The 21,495-nt window shown below is 62.5% G+C and overlaps 1 protein-coding gene across 1 annotated transcript; it reads right to left on the bottom strand.

Annotated features, from left to right (window-relative positions):
• Positions 1 to 2,554: 2,554 nt before the first annotated feature.
• Positions 2,555 to 14,580, bottom strand: LOC116798559 (TANK-binding kinase 1-binding protein 1-like). Its single transcript, XM_032711059.1, is given in 16 exon segments — positions 2,555 to 2,988; positions 3,774 to 4,008; positions 4,010 to 4,116; positions 4,118 to 4,153; positions 4,155 to 4,198; positions 4,201 to 4,566; positions 5,513 to 5,631; positions 9,238 to 9,285; positions 10,112 to 10,349; positions 10,430 to 10,487; positions 10,490 to 10,582; positions 11,033 to 11,137; positions 11,213 to 11,335; positions 11,413 to 11,641; positions 13,094 to 13,429; positions 14,496 to 14,580. Coding segments are annotated over 14 exon segments (1,923 nt in total). The 5' UTR covers positions 11,635 to 11,641; positions 13,094 to 13,429; positions 14,496 to 14,580; the 3' UTR covers positions 2,555 to 2,859.
• Positions 14,581 to 21,495: the final 6,915 nt, after the last annotated feature.

Raw genomic sequence — 21,495 nt, 5'->3', positions numbered from 1 at the left:
CCCTGAGTGGGCACCCCGTGTGACAGCCCTGTCACTCCAGGGGGTGAGGATGCCACCAAAGTCACAGCCCAGAGTTGTGGTTGGCAGGCGAGGTGCAGCACCGGGGGTGGGGGCAGAGGAAACGGGGCCACACTCCCCCTCCCTGGACACCCCATTTCCCTCCACAGCGGGCAGTGGATTCACAGCAGGGTGGGAAGGGGGCAGTTCTGGGGAGGAGCGGTCCCACCGGCAGTGGGGAGGGCTCAGAGTTTCCCCACGGGGCAGGGAGGTCCCCAGGGTTGAGGGGGGGCACAGAAGGGGTGCAGGGGGTGAGGTGCCCTCATCCTGCTCACAGGGTGCTCAGCAAGGCACAGCGACGGGCACCGAACCTCGTGCCCACCACGAGCATCCCGGGGCACCACCAGCATCCCGACCCCTCCCAGCACCGTGACAAGGAGCGGGGCAGCCCCCAGGCAGCGGATTTGGGGTGCCGGGACCCCCCAAAATCACGAGAGCGCCATGGGGACACATCTGCACCGGGTGACACATGTCCCGGAGCTCCTCCCGCCCGGCCCGGGAGCCGGAGAAGGGACGGTGGTTTCGGGGGGCCGGGGGGGGGTCCCCCGCGGCCCGGGGGGAGCCCGGCAGCCTCCTGAGTCAGCGGCAGCCGCCCCCGGGGGGAAGCGGCGCCGGGAGGGTGCCGGGATGAGTAAAACGGCCCCGCCGTTTGACATTTATCACGTGATTTCAAAAAAAAAGAGAGAAAAATGGGGGGGAGGAGGGCGGGCGGGGCGGGAGGGGGTTGGGGGCCGGGCACCCCCTGAGCGCAGCCAGGCCCCTCCTCCGCCCCCGGCCCGGCTGCAGGACGGGCAGAGAGGGAGCCCGGCCAGAGCTGATGCCACCCCGGGTGCGGATCGAGATCCCTCCCCGTGCGGTGACTTTTGGGACCCTTCCCTGCAGCATCACGTCCCCCTGGGGGTCACCGTGTCCCCCCCGGGGCCCGCCCGGGGGTTTGGATCCTGCCCGTCCCCCCCCTCCCCTGGCAGGGGCGGAGATGAGCGGGCGATAAGGCGGCGGCACCGAGCCTATCTCCTTCACACCATCGCCCCGCAGCACTGGGAACCGGCTTCGCACCTGCCCGGGGCTGGGCTGGGCTCAGGGGGCCGGGACAGACGCCCCCCGTCCCCGCCTCCCGCAACCTGCCCCGGGCAGGGCGGGCCGGAGAACGGCCACAACTCATCACACGGGTGTTCCCTGCTGGGATTTCCACGAGCAGCCGAGTTTGGGGGCGTTCAGCCCCGGGGGTCGTGGAACCTCAGCCACCATGGAGTGTAAAAATGACCCCGGGGGCCCACAGGGCAGCCCCAGACCCTCAGCCCGTGTAGGACCTACAATAACACAGGGAAGTGGATCTTAGTGGTGCTACCCCAGCCGTGGTACCCCTGGGGGGATGGAGGGGGGTCTCCCTGCACAGGGAAGATCCTTCCTCCAGGATATCCGGGTGGATCCCACAGGACCCCCAAGCCCTGGGGGACCCCCAAGCCCCGAGGACCCACCCACCGGGGTTTGGCCGTGTCCCCTCTGTCACCACGGCGCTGGTGAGTTTTTGGTTTTGCTTCTGATGGTCCCATTTTGTGTCACCCACCAGCCCAGTAAACCCAAAACGTGTCACCAGGAACGGGGACAGGGGTGCAGGACGACGGCAATGGGACCCCTGAACCCCGTCACCCCCCTCAGCCACCCCGGTGACACAAGTTGGCTCTGCCAGAGTTGCCTGTGCCAGCCCCAGGCTCGCCCCCTGCCCCACCCCAGCCCCGGGGGGGCCACCAGGAGCCTGGACCCCCCTCCCCTTCCCCAGGGACCCAAAGAGAGGAGACGGCTTCGCCCCCCCCGTGGCATTTTGGGCGCTGGAAAGGTTTTATTGGGGTCGGTGGCGTCGCAGCGGGGGCGGGTCCCTCTGCCCGGGGGGGGGTCCCGGGGCAGGGGCGGGGTCGCGCCCGGCCGAGCCCCCGGGGGTGCGGGGGGGGGGGTGTGCGCTGTGACACGGGGGGGACATGCAGCGCAGAGCGGCTCAGTGAGGGGGGGACAGTGCTGTGGACCCCCCTCTCCCGGCGGCCTTGAGGTAGATTGAACGTGGGGGGGACAGGGTGGGGATGGGGTGGGGGGCTCAGGGTGAGCGGCCGCCTGCAGCCCCCCGGCCAAAGCAGGGGGGTCTGGGGGGGATGGAGGGGGGCTGCTGGGGGGCTGCGCTGTCCCCACGCCGGGGGGGGGTGTCAGGGAGAGCCCCCAGGGCCGCGGAGGCCAGTGCAATGTGGGGAGGGGTCCTTGCTGCGCCTCGGGGTCCGTTTCTCAGCAGCATCTTTGGGGGGAGGGGGGGAGACACTGAGGGGAGGGGGGAGCTTTTAGTGTAAAAGATGCTCGAACTGGTGGGATGAGGAGAGGGGGACTGAGAACAAGCAGCTGCCCCCCCCCAACCCCCACTCTGACCCCAGGAGCAGGGAAAGGGGCAGCCCCTTCCCCTCACCCTCTTCCTGGGGGCCGGATCCAGGACCCGGCCCCTCGGATCCTCCCTGAGATCAAGCAGCGACACCCAAGGGTGCAGAGGACACCCAAGGGCACAGACAAGTCCCCTCCGGCCACCACCTGGGGTGGCATGATCCTGGCACCCCAATTCCAGCATCCAAGCCTGGCATGGACACAGGGATGGGGCGAGGAACCCACTTGCAGGGGGCTGGGGGGGCTCAGGGGGCTCCGGGGTGTGTGTGGGGGGGGCTCAGTCTTTCTGTAGCTACTGAAGACTTGGAGGTATTTCGGGAGCCGTGGTGCTCCTGGTGTGTTTTCATGCAGCATCCAAAGGTCGGGAATGGGCGGGGGGAAGGCTCAGATCTTGCTGTTCTCCAGGTGGGAGTCGATGTGCTTCACCAGGGCATCGTCCGGGTACCCGATGGGGAAGGCCAGCTGGCACAGGGGGCAGCTCCTCACCTCAGAGTCCACCGTCTCCAGCAGCAGCTGTGGGGGCACAGGGTGGAGCTGAGACCCCCCCAGGGTGGTCACATCCCCCCCATCTCCTCCCTGGGACATTCCCACTGCCGGGAGCAAGTTGGGTTAGAAACAGGGAATCCGAGGCACTAAACCCTGCCTGGGGGGTGGGTTGATGCTTCCTGCCCTCCAACCCACAACAACACCCTCCGGGCTGTGGGGGGTCTCCAGCAGCAGCTGTGGGGGCACAGGGTGGCCACATCCCCCTCCATCCCCTCCCTGGAACACTCCAGGCGCCAGCACCAAGACAGGGTAGAAACGTGGAATCCAAGGCACTAAACCCTGCCTGGGGGGTGGGTTGATGCCCTCCAACCCACAACAACACCCTCCGGGCTGTGGGGGGTCTCCAGTAGCAGCTGTGGGGGTACAGGGTAGGGCTGAGACCCCAAGGGTGGCCACTTCCCCCTCCATCCCCTCCCTGGAACATTCCAGGCGCCAGCACCAAGGTGGGCTAGAAACGCAGAATCCAAGGCACTAAACCCTGCCTGGGGGGTGGGCTGATGCCCTCCAACCCACAACAACACCCTCTGGGGTGCAGGGTTTCTCCAATGGCAGCTATGGGGGCCACAGGGTAGGGCTGAGACCCCAAGGGTGGCCACTTCCCCCTCCATCCCCTCCCTGGAACATTCCAGGCGCCAGCACCAAGTCGGGTGAGAAACACGGAATCCGAGGCGCTAAACCAGCCCCGTGGGGTGGGTTGATGTTTCCTGCCCTCCAACTCCCCTCGAGAGAGGCTTGGGGGGGGTCCCACTCACGTTGATGGAGGGCCAGGACTGGGCGTGTTCCGCCTGGGCGTAGGCAGCGGCCGCCCGGCGCACGGCGTCGGCGTCGGGCGCGGGGAACCCGGCGCAGAAGGAGGCGCAGCGGATGGCGCCGGCCTCGGGGCTGGGCGGGCTGGGCAGGGCCCACTCCTCCTCGTCCGACGACTGCTGCTTCTCGAAGCGCACGTGCTGCTCCTCGAAGGGCTCGCGGTCGCTCAGCGGGCCCCCGCGCCCCCAGGTACACCTCCCCGTAGGGCCGGTGCTTGGGCAGCGTGGAGGCCTCGGGCTGCAGCCACGGCGAGGCGGCTCTGCTGGTACAGGCCACGTTGGTCGCCTCACGAGTAGCTGCGGCGGCCCTGGAAGCCGGCCTTGATGGTGGCGGCTGGAGGGTTTGGCGTAGCCCAGCTCCATCCTCTCGCCGGCAGCCGGTGCGGGGACGCCGAGGCCGGGGACGGGCAGGGAGGCGGCGGCGGGGCCGAGGGATCGGCGCTGCTGCGCCGGGACTGGTTGGAGGGGGGCACCGGGACCGGCGCTGCTGCGCGGGGACTGGCAGGGGCCGGGGGCTGGCGAGCCGGGCGCTGCTGGGCCGGCGACTGGCTGGGAGGGCCCGGCGAGCCGGCGTTGGAGGGGGCGGGGGATTGGCACTGGGAGCGCCCCGGCGGGGCGGGCGAGGGGCACTGCGGGGCGGGCGAGCGGCGCTGCTGGGCCGGGGAGTGGCACTGCGACAGCGGGGAGTGGCACTGGGACAGTGGGGAGTGGCACTGGGACAGCGGGGAGTGGCGCTGGCCTGCGAAAGGAAAAACCCCCCCACCCCGTTAGCTCGGAGGTGCGGAAAATATCCCTCGGGCATCCCGGGTGGAGGGGGGGGATGTGGGAGGGACCCCCGGCGGGAGGGATGATTCTGGGGTGGGACGATCCCGGGGTGGGATGATCCCGGGGGTGGATGCTTTTGGAGGGGGTGCACCCAAGGATGGATGTTCCCAGGGATGGATTCTCCCAGGCATAGATGCTCCCAGGGATGGATGGTCCCAGGGATGGATGCCCTTGGAGTGGGATGATCCCAGGGATGGATGGTCCCAGGGATGGATTCTCCCAGGCATAGGTGCTCCCAGGGATGGATGCTCCCAGGGATGGATGATCCCAGGGATGGATTCTCCCAGGCATAGGTGCTCCCAGGGATGGATGCTCCCAGGGATGGATTATCCCAGGGATGGATGCTCCCAGGCATAGGTGCTCCCAGGGATGGATCTTCCCAGGGATGGATGGCCTTGGGGTGGGATGATCCCAGGGATGGATGTTCCCAGGGATGGATTCTCCCAGGCATAGGTGCTCCCAGGGATGGATGGTCCCAGGGATGGATTATCCCAGGGATGGATCTTCCCAGGGATGGATGGCCTTGGGGTGGGATGATCCCAGGTATGGATGTTCTTGGGGCAGGAAGCTCCCAGGAATGGATGCTCCTGGGGTGGGACACTTCCAGACATGGATGGTCCCAGGTACATTTTTGGGGTGGGATGCTCCTGGGGCAGGATGCTCCCAGATATGGGCACCCCCAGGGGTGGGATGATCCCGGGATGATCCCTGGATGTTCCCAGGGCAGGATGCTCTCAGGGACCAACACCCACATCAGCTCAGCACCGTCGGGAGTCCGAGGGCAGCCAGCCCTGTTCTCCCAGCTCCTGTGCCCCCCTCCCTGCCTGGCAGCGGGGTGCAGCCCCCCGTGCCCCCCTTACCACCGTTGAGGCCCTTCTCCTGCAGCAGGGCCCGCAGGATCTGGCTCTGCAGGGAGCTGAGATTCCGCAGGCGGCACAGCTCCTCCGTCAGCTCCGTGTAGGCCAGCGCCAGGTTCACCCTGTGAGGGGGGACAACAGGGTGGTTCTGAGGGTGACAGACCCAAACCAACCCAAATTCAGCTCGTCCGCTCAAAAAGTTGTAGGAGCAGCCGGGAGCATCCAGGAGGTGGGTCCTCACCCCCCTCCCCTCCCCGAGAGCTCCGTGACAAATCCATCAACCGCGCCCCGGGCTGGTGTCGCTTTCCCAGCCCGGCTCCTCCGCGGGGATGTGAAGGGAGAAGCCGCCTGCGAGGGCCCCGCGGGGCCGCGCTCGGCGCGTCCTCGAAGGCTCCGCTGAGCCGTTGTGACACCCCCGGCACCCGGAGCCGCCGCTCGTAACCGCGGTGACAGCGCCGGTCCTGCCCCTGCCCCCCGCGGGGACGGCGGGGAGAGCAGGGGAAGGGCAGGGAAGGAGGGATGTGGTGAGAAAAAGGATGTGAGGGTAAGGAAAAAAAAAGAGAGAAAAGAAGAAAAGGAATAGGCTACGCGGAGAAAAAAGAGAAAATAAGTGTGCAAGTGAGGAAAGCGAGAAAATAAGAGAGGAAGAGTATAGGGAGAGGGAAAAAGAGGGAAAAGAAAGGGAAATAAGATATGTGGAGAGGAGAGGAGAAAGAGTGGAAAAGGAGGAAAAGGAGAAAGGAGAGAGAAAGAAGAATACAGAGAGAAAAAGAGGAAAAGTCGGAAAAGAAGGAAAAGGAGAAAAAGAATGAGAGGATGGTGGTGAAGAAAAAAGGAAAAAAAGGAAAAAAGAAAAAAGGAAAAGAATGAAAAGGAGGAAAAGAATGAGAAGGATAGTGTGTGAAGGAAAAGAAGGAAAAAAGGAAAAGAAGGAAAAGAAAAAAAAGGAGGGAAAGAAGGGAAGTGGGAGAAAGAGGATATAGACATTAAAAAAAAAGAAGAAAAATAAGAAAATAAGAAAAAAAAGAAGAAAATCTTGAAAATCAGAAAAAATGAATGGAAATAAAAACAAATAAGAAAACAGGAAAAAAAAAAAGAAGAGAAAAATAAGAGAGTGAAAGAGAGAAAAAGGAAAAGAAAATGAAAAGCAACACACGTTTCCCCATCTGGGTGCCCAGGACAGGTCCCCAAAGTCCCCGTGTCCCTGCCAGGGTGGCACCGAGGGCACAAACACCTGGAGATGCCCCGGACAGAGCCACCCCCGAGACCCCCAGTGCAGCCCTGCCGGGTCCCCTCCCCAGCTCCCCCGTGCATCCCGCTGCTCCCGTTTCCCACTCGGCTCGTCCTTCCCGAGGAAGGAATTCCCAAGTGGAATTGCCGTGAGCTCAGAAAGGGCGGGGAGGGAGGGGGTGGGAAAGGGCAAAACTAAGAAAAGAAAGCAAAAAGAAGGAAAAGCGGCCCCGCGCCCGCCGTGGCAAAGCACCAGAAATCACCCCGGAGATGGAAAACGCCGATAAGGCGCTTTTCACACCAAAAGAGTGGCGGAGAGGAGCGGGTGACAAAAAAGAGCTGAATCGGCGAGATCGGAGCGGGGAGGGAAGGCTGAGCCCGGGGAGGGGGGAAGGTGCCCCCGGGGCAGGGCTGTGCCTCAGCTTCCCCTTCCCAGCCGGCGGATTTGGGTTTAGAAGGAAGGTGGGATTGGGAGTTTTGTTTCCCGGGGGGAGGGAATGGGTATTGTTGGAAGGGGGACAGGGAGAGTGGGATAAAATGAGGGGTGAGCACGGGAGGGGTCCCAGGTGCGGGAGACTGGACTTGATGGAAATAAGTGAATTAAGGTGGGGAAGGGTGGGGGAGAATAGGGAGGGTAAAACCCCCCCCCCCCCGACCCGGGATGTGCAGCAGAGAGGTGGGCACCTCCCAGGGATGCCAGTGTGGGTGGAGCAAAACCCCTCCCCGGATCCCCCCACACTGATTTACACCAGAAGACAAGGAAAGAGCAAAAGCTTCCGACCCCTCTGGAAAAGGGAGGGGGAACCCCAACACTTCAGCACCTTCCCAGCCCCGTGTGTCGCCTCTGATGCATCCACAGCTCGGCACAGGCTGCCCAAAGGGGGGCACAGTGCCAGGCTGGCACATCCTGCCTGGTGTCACAGTGTGGGGGGGACACAGGGGTGCAAAGTCCCGCTGCCACATCCCGGGGTGGGCATGGAATGGCATGGAATGCAGGGAATGAGGGTTGATTTCAGGCTGTGCCCATCCTGATGCCACCGTCAGCCCCAAGGGGTCTGGTCACGGCCCCAACTCCCATCAGCTATTCCCAGATTTGGGGTGTCTTGGCCCAAACCCCCAAAGTTGAGATGCTCAGCCCTTGTCCAGCGCCACACATGGCACCCAGGGGTGCCCACATGGAGCACCCACAGCTCGGGGTTGCAGCCAGGGGGGGCACTGGGAAGAGATGGAGGAGGGACTCACACCCAGCACTGGCACCACGGGGGCTCCACACCCGGTTACACCAGTGCCAAGGGAAACCCTCCAGCAGGGTTTGGCCACGGAGAAGGGGGAGCCAGTGGCTCCAGGCAAGCTGGGCGTGATCCTGGCACTGCCCAGGGCAGATGGGCTGGAGAATGATTGGCATGGATTAGTACCATAGGGGTGGCATGGATTGGTGCCACACAGTTGGTATGGATTGGTGCCGTGGGGATGGCATGGATTAGTGCCAAAGGAATGGCATGGATTAGTGCCATGGGGATGGCATGGATTGGTGCCATGGGGATGGCATGGATTGGTGCCATGGGGATGGCATGGATTAGTGCCATGGGGATAGCATGGATTGGTGCCATGGGGATAGCATGGATTGGTGCCATGGGGATGGCATGGATTGGTGCCATGGGGATGGCATGGATTGGTGCCGTGGGGATGCATGGATTGGTGCCGTGGGGATGGCATGGATTAGTGCCAAAGGAATGGCATGGATTAGTGCCATGGGGATGGCATGGATTGGTGCCATGGGGATGGCATGGATTGGTGCCATAGGGACGTCATGGACTGGAGCCATGGGGATGGCATGGATTGGTGCCACACAGCTGGTATGGATTGGTGCCATGAGGATGGCATGGCTTGGTACTATAGGAATGGCATGGCTTGGTGCCATGAGCATGGCATGGATTGGTGGCCATAGAGATGGCATGGATTGGGTGCCACACAGTGATGCCCAGGCCACACAGCTGGCACAGATTGGTGCCCTGTGGTTGGCACGGGTCTGTGCCGCAAGGATGGCGTGGATCGGTGCCCAGGCGTGGGCACGGTTTGCGCTGTTCGGTGACAGCCGCTGATCCTCGGTGGCCGCTCTGCAGCCACGGGCCGTCAGTGCCCTCTGGAGGCAGCTCCGAGGCGGCACCGGGCACCGGACACACCACCGGGCACCGGGCACTGCACACACCCTGTGTCACCGGGGCACTCCGAACCCAGAGCTCTGCTCAGCTCCAGATTACCGGGGTGCAGCAATTTTGGGGTGCAGGACCCCAACAACTGCTCTTGGGTGCAGGACCCCACCCCTGCAGCACCTCAACGTGGGGAACCCCCAGGGACCCCTCCCAAAGCAGGGTCCTGTCCCCACCCTGGCTGTGATGCCCAGTGGTGCCCCACAGACAGTCCCACACGTGCCCACATCCCTGCCTGCCAGAGTCGGGGGACCCCCCACCACAGCCCAGTCCCCTCCCAGCACTTACTGGTCGTCGCCCACCTTCTCACCCAGGCCATGTCCCGCCTGACTGCTCCTGGGGACGGAGAGCAGACACCCTCTCAGCACCAGACCCCCACCCACCACAGACAGGGGGTCCCACAGGGCCAGACCCTGTCCCATCTCTGTTCTGGAGAACAGACACCCCATCAGGCACCCAGACACCCACCCACCACGGCCAGGGGGTCCCATACAGACAGAACCCTGCTCCATCTCTGCTCTGGGAGAGTAGACACCCACCAAACAACCCAGACCCCCCACCCACCACAGACAGGGGGTCCCACAGGGCCAGACCCTGTCCCATCTCTGTTCTGGGGAGAACAACACCCCGTCAGCACCCAGACACCCACCCACCACAGCCAGGGGGTCCCATACAGACAGACCCTGCTCCATCTCTGCTCTGGGAGAGTAGACACCCCGTCAGCACCCAGACCCTCACCCACCACAGACAGGGGGTCCCACAGGGTCAGACCCTGCCCCATCCCTGCTCTGGGGAGAGTAGACACCCCACCAGCACCCAGACACCCACCCTCCAAGGATAGGGGGACCAGATCCTGCCCCATTCCTGCTCCGGGGAGAGCAGACACCCTGTCAGCACCCGGACCCCCCCACCCACCACAGACAAGGGGTCCCATACAGACAGACCTTGCCCATCCCTGCTCTGGGGAAAGTAGACCCCATCAGCACCCGGACCCCCACCCACCACGGTCCGGGGGTGGTCCCACACCAACAGACCCTGCCCCCCCTGCTCCGGGGAGAGCAGACACCCCACCAAACCCCCGGACCCCCACCCACCACGGACAGGGGGTCCCACAGGGACAGACCCTGCCCCATCCCTGTTCTGGGGAGAGCAGACACCCCACCAGCACCCAGACCCACCCACCACGGTCCGGGGGTGGTCCCAGACGGCCGGGCCCGCCCGTACCTGCTCCCGGGTGTCCTGCAGGTGCTTCAGCTCCGCCTGCAGCCTCTCGCACTCGGCCTTGAGGTGCTCCTCGCGGTGGGCGCGCTGGTTCTCCTGCCGCGCCGCCTCCAGCTCGGCCTCCAGCCGGCTCTGTGCCTCCATGGCCCGGCTCTGCCAGCCCCCGGCGCGCTCCAGCACTGCGGACCCACGGATCAGCCCCCGACCCCGCCGGGAAGGGGGTCGGGGGGTCCCGCGGGGTGGGGAGGGGGCGGCTCACCGTGGCTCAGCCCGGGGTTGGGGTGCAGGCTGAGGAAAGGCACCTCCTGGCCGGGCATGGGGTGCCCAGCCCCGGGAAGGCGCCGCCGTCGCGCTGCCGCAGCTGCTGCTCCAGGCTCCGGATGCGGCTCAGGTGAGTCTCCACCAGCGCCCGCTGCCCGGGGAGGGACAGGGATGAGCTGAGCCCCCCCTCCCTGGGGCTCGTCCTGCCCCAAACCCAGCTCTTGGGGTCCCCGTGGTGCTGGTGGGGGAACTGTGCCAGCGCAAGGCCGGCCCAGAGGAGGGTGGCAGGGTGGGGGTGGCCCTCAGCTGGCAGGGAATAATCTGGATGGGAAAGGGGAGCCAGGGATGCCCACCCAACCCTGGAAGTAGGACTGGCACCACGTTGGAGCCGGGAGCATCCCTTGGCAGGGTTGGAGGGGGGGGAAGATGGATAAAGCTGAGCTGGTGCATCACTACAACCCCTGACATGGCCCAAACGGGCGAGCAGCCACGGCCCCCCCAGCCCTGCACCCCCTGGGGTGGAGATGCTGTCGGCCCAGCTACTGCCACAGAGAGGGGAAGGGCACCCCAACGTCCCCAGGCCCCGGGGGCCGTCACCCACCATCTCTCCCAGCTCGGTCTCCAGGTCAGCCTTCTCCACGCAGAGCTTCTCGTACGCCTGGATCATTTCCTCCAGCTGCTCCTCCCGCTCTTTGCTCTTCTGCAGCTGCAGGGGGAGCAGGCGGGGGGTGGGTGGGCAGCTCGGGGACCCCCCGTGCCCCATCCTGCCCTCCCCGCTCACCTCGTGCTGGAACTGGTTGAGCTGCTGCTGCAGCGACGCCTTCTCGCTCTTGAGCAGCGACGTCTCCTTGGCCTCGTAGAGGGAGAAGATGTGCTCCTCCCCGAACTCGCCGATCAGGGGGTACTGCGGCCGCGGGGCAGGGGGTCAGTGGGGCCCCCCCCGGCCCTACAACCCCCCCCCAGCCCCTCCTGACCCCTCACCTTGACCTCGTACATCTTGAGGCGGCGCTTGAGCGTGGAGTTCTCCCTCTCCAGCCCCGTGAGCCGGTTCTTGATGTCATCGTAGGCGGTGATGAGGGCGAAGTGCGAGGCCGAGCACATCTCCCCCGACAGGTCGGTGTTGGGGCTGTCCAGCCAGTCCTCGTCCGGCCCCAGCGCCTCCTGCGTCAGGATGCTGATGTCGTCCTCGAACATGGAGTCCATGTCCTGCCTGGGGGGGGCACGGGACGGACAGACAGACACACAGACACCGCTGACCCCGGGGCAGGGATGGGCCTGGCCGGGGTCTGTGGGGACGCTGAGGTGGGATTCGGGATGGACGAGCCCGGATGGGTCCTGGGGCCAGAGTGGGGTTTGAGGGAGCTCAGCGTGTCCCAAAAACAACAGGTGATGGAGGAGGGACAATCCCAGGAGCTGCCACAGTGTCCCTGGGGGTGGCAGGGGGACACTGGCCGTGTGATTGCCACCAAGGAAAGGAGGGACAGGGGGTCTGACACCCCCCAGACCCCCCTCACCGCCCGGGCCGGGGGCGGGAGCAGAGCCCGTCCCCAGCAGAGCAGCCCGGCAGGGGGGACACGGTGACTTTCCCCACATCCCCTCGGGGAACGAGCACCAGAAATAGCGTCCGGTGCCGCTGCCTCCCGCCCTGTGCCGCACGCGAGCTGCTTCCCGGCCTCCCACGCCTCCGCGCCGGCACAGCCCGCGCCGTGCCCTATATACCGGCGCTGCCGCTCGCCCCCCGGGGCCCACCTGCCTCCTGGCACCGGCCCCGCACCGGCCCGGGGGCGTCCCGTCCCGCCCACCCCCCGGACAAGGATTGTGGGTGGTGCAGGATCCCAAAGCCGCCCGCCCCGGCGGCTCCCGGGTTGTTTGGCACGGCCGTCCCGGGTGGTGAGGGGGCAGTGCCCGGGTGCTGAGCCCCGGCACCCGCGCGTGGTGCCCCGGTACTGCCCCCCGTCCCACCCAGGGACCCCGCGGGCGCCGGGATGACCGCCGGGCAGGCGCAGCCCCGCCGGCTCGTCAGACATCTGGGAGCCACGGCCGCACAAATAATTCATGGCACAGAGCCGGGAGAGGGAGGAGAGATCTGCAGGGGGACGAGGGGGGGACAGCACAGCCACCCCCGAGCCACTGGTGCAGCCTGGGGACAGCCCAGCCCTGCTGGCAACCCCAGGCTGGGCACTCCCATGGGCAGCCAGGGGCTGAAACAGGGATAAACCCCCTGGCACCACGACCCTCTGAGGGTCTCAAATCCACCCCCCAGGGAGGTGATGGAGGGGACCCACCTCTGCTTGGGCACCCTCCTCACCCCTTGGGGAAAGTGAGGCACCCCTGTAAGCCAAGAGGAGACTCCCAAGCTCTGGTGTCCCCTCAAAGCGAGACCCCCAGAGTCCTGGTCACTGGGCTGTCGTGTTCTCAGCCCCCCTGCCCAGGCCCTGCCATGGGGACAGGACACAAAGGGCCCAGAGGCAGCTCTGCACCCTCAGCCTGGCCCGGAGCCCCCTGCCCAGGCCCTGCCAGGGGGCACCATGGGGACAGGACACACAGGGCCCGGAGGCAGCTCTGCACCCCCAGCCTGGCCCGGAGCTCCCTGGTCCGGCCCTGCTGCTCCCCGAACTCCCGTGCCTCGGTTTCCTCACCCGTTCCCCCCCGTGGCACCCACCTGGCAGCGGGCCCCAGGGGTGGGGCGAAGCGGCGCGGGCTGGGCAGGGCTGCGGCGCGGGCACACGTGTCTCAGGCGTGGGCAGGGCGGGCACACGTGTGTGTCTCAGGCGTGGGCAGGGCGGGCACACGTGTGTGTCTCAGGTGTGGGCAGGCAGCCACGGCGGGCAGGTGCTCCAGGGACTGTCCACAGGAGGGTCAGGGGGAGGTGGTGACGCTCTCATGAGGTTCCAGGGTGAGCAGCCGAGGTGCCCACGGCAGCCACGCTCCCTCCGCCTTCCTTCCACGCTCCCTCCACGTTCCCAGCAGCCAGCCCCTCCTCGAGGCCTACAAATCCCTTGGAAAAGAGAGAAAATGGGGCTGCAGCTCCCTGGTGCTGGGACAGCCGGAGGCAGCTCGGCACTCGGGAGTGCCCGTGGGAATAGGGCTGGGAATGGGATGTGCCAGGCAGTGGGTGCTGCCGGGCTGCTGGCACCCAGCTGGTGTTGGGGACAGACCCACGCCGCTGCCTGACCCCCCCAAACAGCCCTCTGGGGGTCGGGGGGTGCACCCAGCAGGACCCAACCCAGGGCAGCCCTCCCGACCACGCACTCCCTGCCCCGAGCCTCGGGGGGCTGAGGGGGGGACGAGCCCCCTCCTCATTGCTGGGATGCTCTGGGCGCCGTCCCAGCTCGTGGGGGCTGAGGGGAGGGGGCGATGCCACGGCCAGGGCCACGAGCAAGGGCAGCGGCGTGGAACCAGCGTGGAACCGGCGTGGAACCGGCGTGGAAAGGGGGTCAGTGCGCGGGTGAGTCCGAGCGGGGGTCGCAGCGGGGGATGTGGGGGGGTCCGGCCTGTGGCGGCCCCGGCGCCTCCGGTAAACCCTCCCCGAGCGCCCCCGGCCCGGCCCGGGGCCGCCCGACGCCCCCCGCGCCCAGCCCGGGGCCGCACCGGGCCGGGGGTCGCCGGGCGGGGGACGGGGACGGAAACGCAGGAGGGGTCCGGGGCGGAGCCGGGATGGGGATGAGGATGAGGATGGAGCCAGGATGAGGATGAGGATGGAGCCGGGGATGGGGATGGAACCGGGATGGAACAAGGGACGGAGATGGGGGGACGGAACCGCGGATAGGGATGAGGATGTAGCCGGGAATGGGGATGAGGATGGGGACAAGGATGAGAATGGAGCCCGGGATGGGGATGGGGATGGAGCAGGGGATGAGGAGGATGATGAGGACGGAGCCGGTGACGAGGATGAAGCCGGGGATGGACCCGCGGGGTGAAGGCGGCGGGGGCAGATGGGGATGGAGACGGGGATGGGGTCGCGATGTGGCGGGAGCAGACAGGCCCGGTGGGGCGGGGGCAGCGCGTTGTTCCCCCCCCCGCCGTCCCCCCGCCGTGTCCCCCGGCCCAGGCCCCGCACTCACCGGCGCTGATGCTGCGCTGCGGCGGTGCCCGCCGGGATGCGGCTCCGTCCCCGCCCCGCCGGGTCCCGCTCCCGGTGCCGCTCCCGTTCCGGTCCCCGCCGCAGCCCCGGCCCCGCCGCCGTTTCTTCCGCTCGGAGACACCGACGGACCACGTGGGCACCGGGCGGCCGCCGGCCCCTCCCCCGCCACGCGCCGGGGCCGCCCCCGGGGCTGTGACCCCCCCCCCGGGGCACGGCCGGTCCCGCGGGGCTCCCGGGGGGGACACACGCGATGCCCCGGACCCCCCGACCCCCTGAGACCCCAAACCCGGGAGGGGGGAAGCACCTGCCCCCCGCCCTCCTGCGCCAGAGAGACCCCCAAAAAAGGTGGTCCCGGGGCCGGGGGGGCTTCTCCCTTCATCCCCGGGGGGGTTCATCAGCACCGGGGAGCCGCGGCCCCGCACGGTGGGGGCTGGGCTCCCCTTCTACCCCCTCCCCCCTCCCAAACCCCCCGAACATTTTATTCCCTGAATTGTTCTCGGAGCCGCTTCCATTATGGAATTACATCTTTTCCCTATGCAGCGCAGGGTTATTAATAGCTCTCCTTTTGCTGCCACTGCCGCTCCAACGGGGCCCTGGGGGAAGGACCCCCTGCAGCCCCCCGGGCAGGGGGGATCCCTGCCAGGTCCCAAATCCTGGATGGACGGCCCACGGCTCGGCAAGGACAGACCCACGGCGGGGACGTGGCTCTGCGTGACCCCGGCGGCACGAGGATCCCCGGAAAGGCCTTATCCCACCCCACTGGAGGAACTGGGATGAGGGACTGGGGGGATCCAGCAGCAAAGGCGAGCTGGGAGCTGCTGGAGCGCTCCTGATCCCGACCATCTGCCTCCATCACTGCTGGCTCATCGGGAGAGGGGAAAAGGAGTCGGGGCAAAACCCGGCTTTGGCTTCACCCGGCCCTTGTTCCCCCCCTGGAGACCCAAAGGGAGCAAAGCTTCAAGCTGGGAGCACCCACTGGGCTCCCATCCCTGATCCCCCTTCCCAGCACTGTGTCCAGTGCCTGGATGGAGCCTTGGATGTGCTGGGAGAGTGTGGTGGTGACCCAGGACCCAGAGCACCACCGGAGGCACAGACAGACCCCTGCCCGCCCTGGGCTGGTGTTGGTGGGTACCACCCATGGGATGCTGAGGTGCCCGGTGATTCCCGCCTGGAATCACGACTGGAGCAGGACCTGGGTGCTGCACTGGGGCCGAAAATGCATCACAAGGCCTGGAGTGTTTTGGGAGGCTGATGCCAGGCGGGCACGGGGCTGCTCTGATGCTCCAGTGAGCAAAGCACGGCCATTTCCATCGGAATTCCTGCCAGGGAATGGCATTTTGTCTTTGGTGCGTGGCCCAGAGAAGGAAAACAGCTCTTGGAGCGTCACCCTTGGGCAGGGGAGCACCGGAGAGCCCGGGCAGGGGCGGGCAGGATCCACTGGAACAGGCTCTGCCGCAAACAGGGCCCTGGAAAAATCCAGTGCCAGCTCGGGCGGATTTGCTGCAAAGCACTTTGAAGTGCAAATTAAGGTTTTCCATCAGGTTGGAAGTTAATTTTGACGCAAAGGGAAACAGCCCCGGCCCCGGCCCCGCCGCGTGTGGGATGGAGGCAGCGCCGTGCTGGGGGTGCAGGGCCCGGGGGGACCCCAAAAACCCCCCGAGGGGGGGGGCAGAAGGTCCCTGGGCACTGAGGACAAGCCTTGCAGCCACCCCGGGAGCTGTCACGGGCTTGGATGCGGAGAGGAGGAACAGAGGGAGACTCCAGAGGCAGGAGGAGAGATCCAAGCTCCTGTGATTGTCTCCCACCTGAGCCACATGTCAGGATTTGGGGTCCTCATTGCAGCCCCTCAGCCCATCCTGCACCTGGGAGCTACGGACAGAGCTGGATCCAGCCTGGCAATCCCATGGGATGCTCTGCTCTTCCCACGCAGCCACCTCACCCCAGGACATCAGGGACGTGGTGGCAGGAGCCAAGGGAGCACTGGGCATTCCCCACACCCCCTGAATCCTTTTTTTTCCTCCTCCCAGCAGTTCCTGGAAAGTTTTAGGGCAAGAGCAGCCTCAGGGAAGGTCCTTCCGACTGGTGGGGATCCCTCTGGAACGCTGGGGAAGGGAAAAGGGAAGATCCCCCAGTGCCAAGGGTGGGCTCACGGCACCCCGGAATTTTTGGGGTGCAGGGGTTGAGAGGTGCAGTGCCCGGAGGGAGGGGGGGATTGAGCCAGGTTTCCTGGGAATTATTGGGAAAGCAGATAAAATCCTCACCCCCCAGCAGCATCCGTGATGGGAACTCGGCGGGCAGAAGGCAAAGGGCAGCATGGAAATGGTGCCAGAGGGCGGGAATGTGGGCAGGGATGAGGGAAGGGATGAGGGAAGAGATGAGGGAAGAGATGAGGGAAGAGGTGAGGGAAGGGATGAGGGAAGGGATGAGGGAAGGGATGAGGACAGGGATGAGGGCAGAGACGAGGGAAGGGATGAGGGCAGGGATGAGGGAAGGGACGAGGGAAGGGATGAGGGAAGGGAGAGAAAGGATGAGGGCAGGGACAAGGGCAGGGATGAAGGAAGGGATGGAAGGGATGAGGGCAGGGATGAGGGCAGAGATGAGGGAAGGGATGAGGAAGGGATGAGGGAAGGGATGAGGGAAGGGATGAGGGAAGGGATGAGGGCAGGGATGAAGGAAGGGATGAGGGAAGGGATGGGAGGGATGAGGGGCAGGGATATGGGCAGGGCTGCCCTCATCCCATCAGCCTTCCCCCTCTGTGGTCCCTCTGCCCCCCCCCCCCTCCTGCCCGGGGGCTCCACCCGGAGCTTTTCCTCTGCTCCAAAATCCTCTCGAATCCACGTTTGTCCCTCCCCGTGTCCCAGGAGCCTCCACTGCCCGCCAGGGATGGTCCCTGGGCTCCCGGCCCTGCCCCGTGCCCGCGGCTGCTTCCCTGCATTCCCAGCGTCCTCCCGCTCTCCCGGATTCCCATCCCAGCTCCCTGAATTATTTAACTCTAACGCGTCTCAGGCACCCTCGGGGCCTCGGGGCACTTCCATGGAGCCTGTGGCAGGGAATGATGGAGAGCAGGGAAGAGCAGGGCAAGGAAAGGAGGGGGAGGAGAGCAGGGATCTCTCCCAGCTCCCAAGGATCTCTCCCAGCTCCCAAGGATCTCTCCCAGCTCCCAGGAATCTCTCCCAGCTCCCAGGAATCTCTCCCAGCTCCCAGGAATCTCTCCCAGCTCCCAGCCCAGGATTCTTGGAGGCTGCCAGTTCTTCACAGGAGGCCTGGGCTGCGCTGGAAGCATCAGTTGAACCCAAAAACATCCCCTCCATCATCCTCAGTGACAGTCCTGGATTTGTTCCCTCCTTAACCCCTTTCAGGAGGAATTAAGGAGCCCCTTGGATCCCTCAATCCAAGACTTCACCTGCCCTGACCCATCAGTCCCTGCCCACAAACAGTGTCCAAAGTGGGAACACCAACCCCCAGCCCCACCAGCAGCTGGATCTATATGGAGAGGTTTTCCTCATCATGGAAAACCTCAGACCATTCTCCACCTGGCTTATCCTGCCCTGCTGTGGGAAAATTCTGGCCTGGACGAACATCCCTGGCCTGGAAGAACATCCCTGGCCTGGAAGAACATCCCTGTGTGTTCATAAATCCAGCACTGAGCTCGTTCCCCCCACTGCCAAAGGGATCCCTGGGCTGGTTGGAGGTGCTTCTGGGGTTTCCTGGGAATATCCAAGCACCCATCCCACAGACCCAGCATCCTGATCCTGGCTCAACTCTTCCACACTCATCCCAATCCTGATCCCGGCTCAGAGCCCACGTGGCACATCTGGGTGCTGGAATCAGGGAGAAGGGATGTCTCCCATCTGGATTCCTGGGATTTCAGCGTGACAGGGAAGCCCCACCAGGTGAGGGCACGGGAGCAGTGCTGGTGTAGCCACGCAGGGATGATCCCCGTGGAATGGGAATGATCAGGAGGATCAGGAATGATCAGGAGGATCAGGAACGATCAGGAGGGATGTGGCTCCTCCAGCAGTCCCCAGCACCCGGAGCAATGGGCAAAACCACCTCCACAAGGAAAAAAAGCCGCAAAGTTCAGGTCCCCTCAGCCGGGAATTTGTATTCCAGGGGGTGACACCAACTCCAGGGCCACGCCGGGTGCTCTGTCCCCTCGTGGAGCCACCCCCGGGGAGGGAAAGTGCCAGACAGCGACTGGGAGGAGGCACCGAGGCACCTCCGAGGCTCCAAACCCGAGTCGTTGCCTGTTTTTTTCCCACCTCTCCCGAGGAAAACCGGGTTTCCCCCTCTTCCCTGCGGGAAGCTCAGCACGTCGGGGAAGGAAGGTGCTCCACCCTAAACCCGGCACCGGGGAAAGGGCCCGGGGGGGGGCTGATCCCGGGAATGCTGCGGGTGTCCCCGGGCGCCGGGGTGGCACATACGGCTGATGACACAGCGCTGGCACCTCCGGATCCCCCGGGAGAGGAAACGGGAGCTCGTCACTCCCCGGAGCGCTCACCCACCCACGTGTCTCCGACAGGGCGGGGGAAGGATCCTGGCAGCGGCCTCGGGGGAAATGAGGCAGCAAAAGGGAAGGAAAACACACAAAAAAAATAAATAAAGTGGGATTTTGGGATTCGGGAGGTAATAAACGGCTCCTCCCGGGGTCCTTTCCCCCCCTGTGGCTGTCACGGGAAGGGGGTGATGGTGATGGGTGATGGTGGAGGAGCATCAAGGGGGTGGTTCTTTCGCTGATTAATTGATAAAATTTAATTCATTAAACGATTTGGAGCCGCAATTTCAAGGTGTTGAGGGGGGATGAGATTAATCTGTCCCCCACCCGCACCAAGGGTTGGTTGAGAGGGGAAGGGCAGGACAAAGGAGCAGAGGGGGAGTTATCACTGACAGCACCTTCATGGAGCCAAATCTTGGGCAGTTTGGAATATCCAAAGCTCCAGTAGTTTGGGATCTCTGGGAGTATGGAATGCCCAGCAGTTTGGGATCTCTGGGAATGTGGAATCCCTGGAAGTTTGGAATCTCCAGCACCAGCCTGGGGCAGCCTCTGCTGAGCCGACCACGTTTCAATCCTAGTGCTGGAACGAGACTTGAAGAAATAATTTAAAAACCAAATAAATTTATTCAATTAATTATTATTTATCCTATCAATTAAACTGGCCAAGCAGTGAAATCAGCTATAAAAAAAAAATAAATAAAAGGATATAAAAGAGGTGTTTTGCCCTCAACTCACAGCGATGGGATCGGGGATAACAGGGAGGCTCCTGCTTTGCTCCCATGGATTTTGGGAAGATTCTCTGCACCAAACCCCCCCAAAACAGAGGCCAGACACAGGTTTGTTCCACTACTGTCTCTGTACTTTATTCTCCTGCTGTCTACAGCCTTTACAGCCACACAGGACAGACACAGGTCGCACTGAGGAATGCTCAGGTTCCTCCCTCGCGCCCCTTTCCCCAGGAATGGCTTTTTGCTTTTTTTTTTTTTTTTTTTTTTTTTAATAGTTTTTTAAATTTTTTTAAATTCATATTTAGGAAACTCCCACCCTCCCCTAACCCCACCCCCCGCCCCCTCGCCCCCCCCCCAAAAAAAACAAACAAAAAAAACCAAACCAAACAAAAAAAACCAAAACCCAACCTCCAGAACGGAACTAAAAAGAAAAGGCATTTTCTAGAAAGGTCTGAGCCAGGCCTGGCCCCGGAGCCCTTCCCAGAGCTCCTCCTCTGCTCCGACACCTGGGATTTGCTTTATTTCGCTTTGATTTCGCTTTATTCTCGTTTTTAAGTGTTTTTTTTTCCTGCACACTGGGGCAGAGGCGGCCCCGGGCGGCCCGAGCCCAGCACTGAGGCACATTCATGTCTGATACCCTGTACGAGCGTGTGGCGCTGTGGGCAGCTCCGGGAGGGAGCTGAGCAGCAGGGCAGGGTAGAGAGGGGGGAAAGGGAAAAAAGATATAACGATGGGGGAAAATGATAAAGAAAAAAAAAGGGGGAAAAAGGGAAAAAAAAAATAGAAAAAAAAAGGGGAAAAAATGAAAAAAAATGAAAAAAAAAAAGGAAAAAAATGAAAAAAAAATGAAAAAAAGGAAGGGAAAAAAAGGGAAGAAAAGGAAGAAAATGGAAAAAAAAAAGAAAAACTAAAAAAAATGGGGAAAAAAGGAAAAAAAAGGAAGGGAAAAAGGAAAAAAGGAAGAAAATGAAAATATGGGAAAAAATGAAAAAATGGAAGAAAATGGGAAAAATAAAAAAGGAAGAAAAAAAAAAAGAAAAAAGAAAAAAATGGAAAAAATAAAAAAAAAGAAAGGGAAGAAAAGGAAGAAAATGAAATATGGAGGAAAAAAAAAAAAATGGAAGAAAATGGGAAAAAAAAAAGGAAGAAATGAAAAAAAAAAAAAAAGAAAAAATGGGAAAAAGGAAAAAAAAAGGAAGGGAAAAAGGGAAAAAGGAAGAAAATGAAATACTGAGAAAAAAGAAAAATGGAAGAAAATGGGGAAAAAAAAGGAAGAAAATAAAAAAAAAAAGAAAAATGAAAAAAATGGAAAAAAAAAGGAAGGGAAAAAAGGAAGAAAAGGGAAAAGAAAATATGGAGAAAAAAGAAAAGGAAGAAAAGGGGGGAAAAAAAGGAAGAAAATGAAAAATATGGGAAAAAGAAAAAGAAGGAAATAGAAAAATGGAAAAAAATGGAAGAAAATGAAAAATAGAAAAAAATGAAAAAAAGGGAAAAATGAAAAAAAGGGAAAAAAAAGAAGAAAATGGAAAAAAAATGAAAAAATAGAAAAAAAGAAAAATGGAAAAAAAAAAAGGGAAAAAATTGGAAATAAGGAAAAAGGAAAAAAAAGGACAAAAAAATTAAAGAAAAAGAAAAAGGAAAAAAGAAATCAAGAGAAAAAAGGAAGAGGAAAAATAAAAAGGGAAAATGAAGGAGGAGGAGGAAGAGGAGAGGAAAAAGGAGGAGGGAGGAGGAGGAAAAAAGGAGGAAGGAGGAGG

This window comes from Chiroxiphia lanceolata, chromosome 26 (assembly GCF_009829145.1).
Source record: "Chiroxiphia lanceolata isolate bChiLan1 chromosome 26, bChiLan1.pri, whole genome shotgun sequence".
NCBI lineage: Eukaryota > Metazoa > Chordata > Aves > Passeriformes > Pipridae > Chiroxiphia > Chiroxiphia lanceolata.
This window is presented reverse-complemented; position numbering and strand designations above follow the sequence as displayed.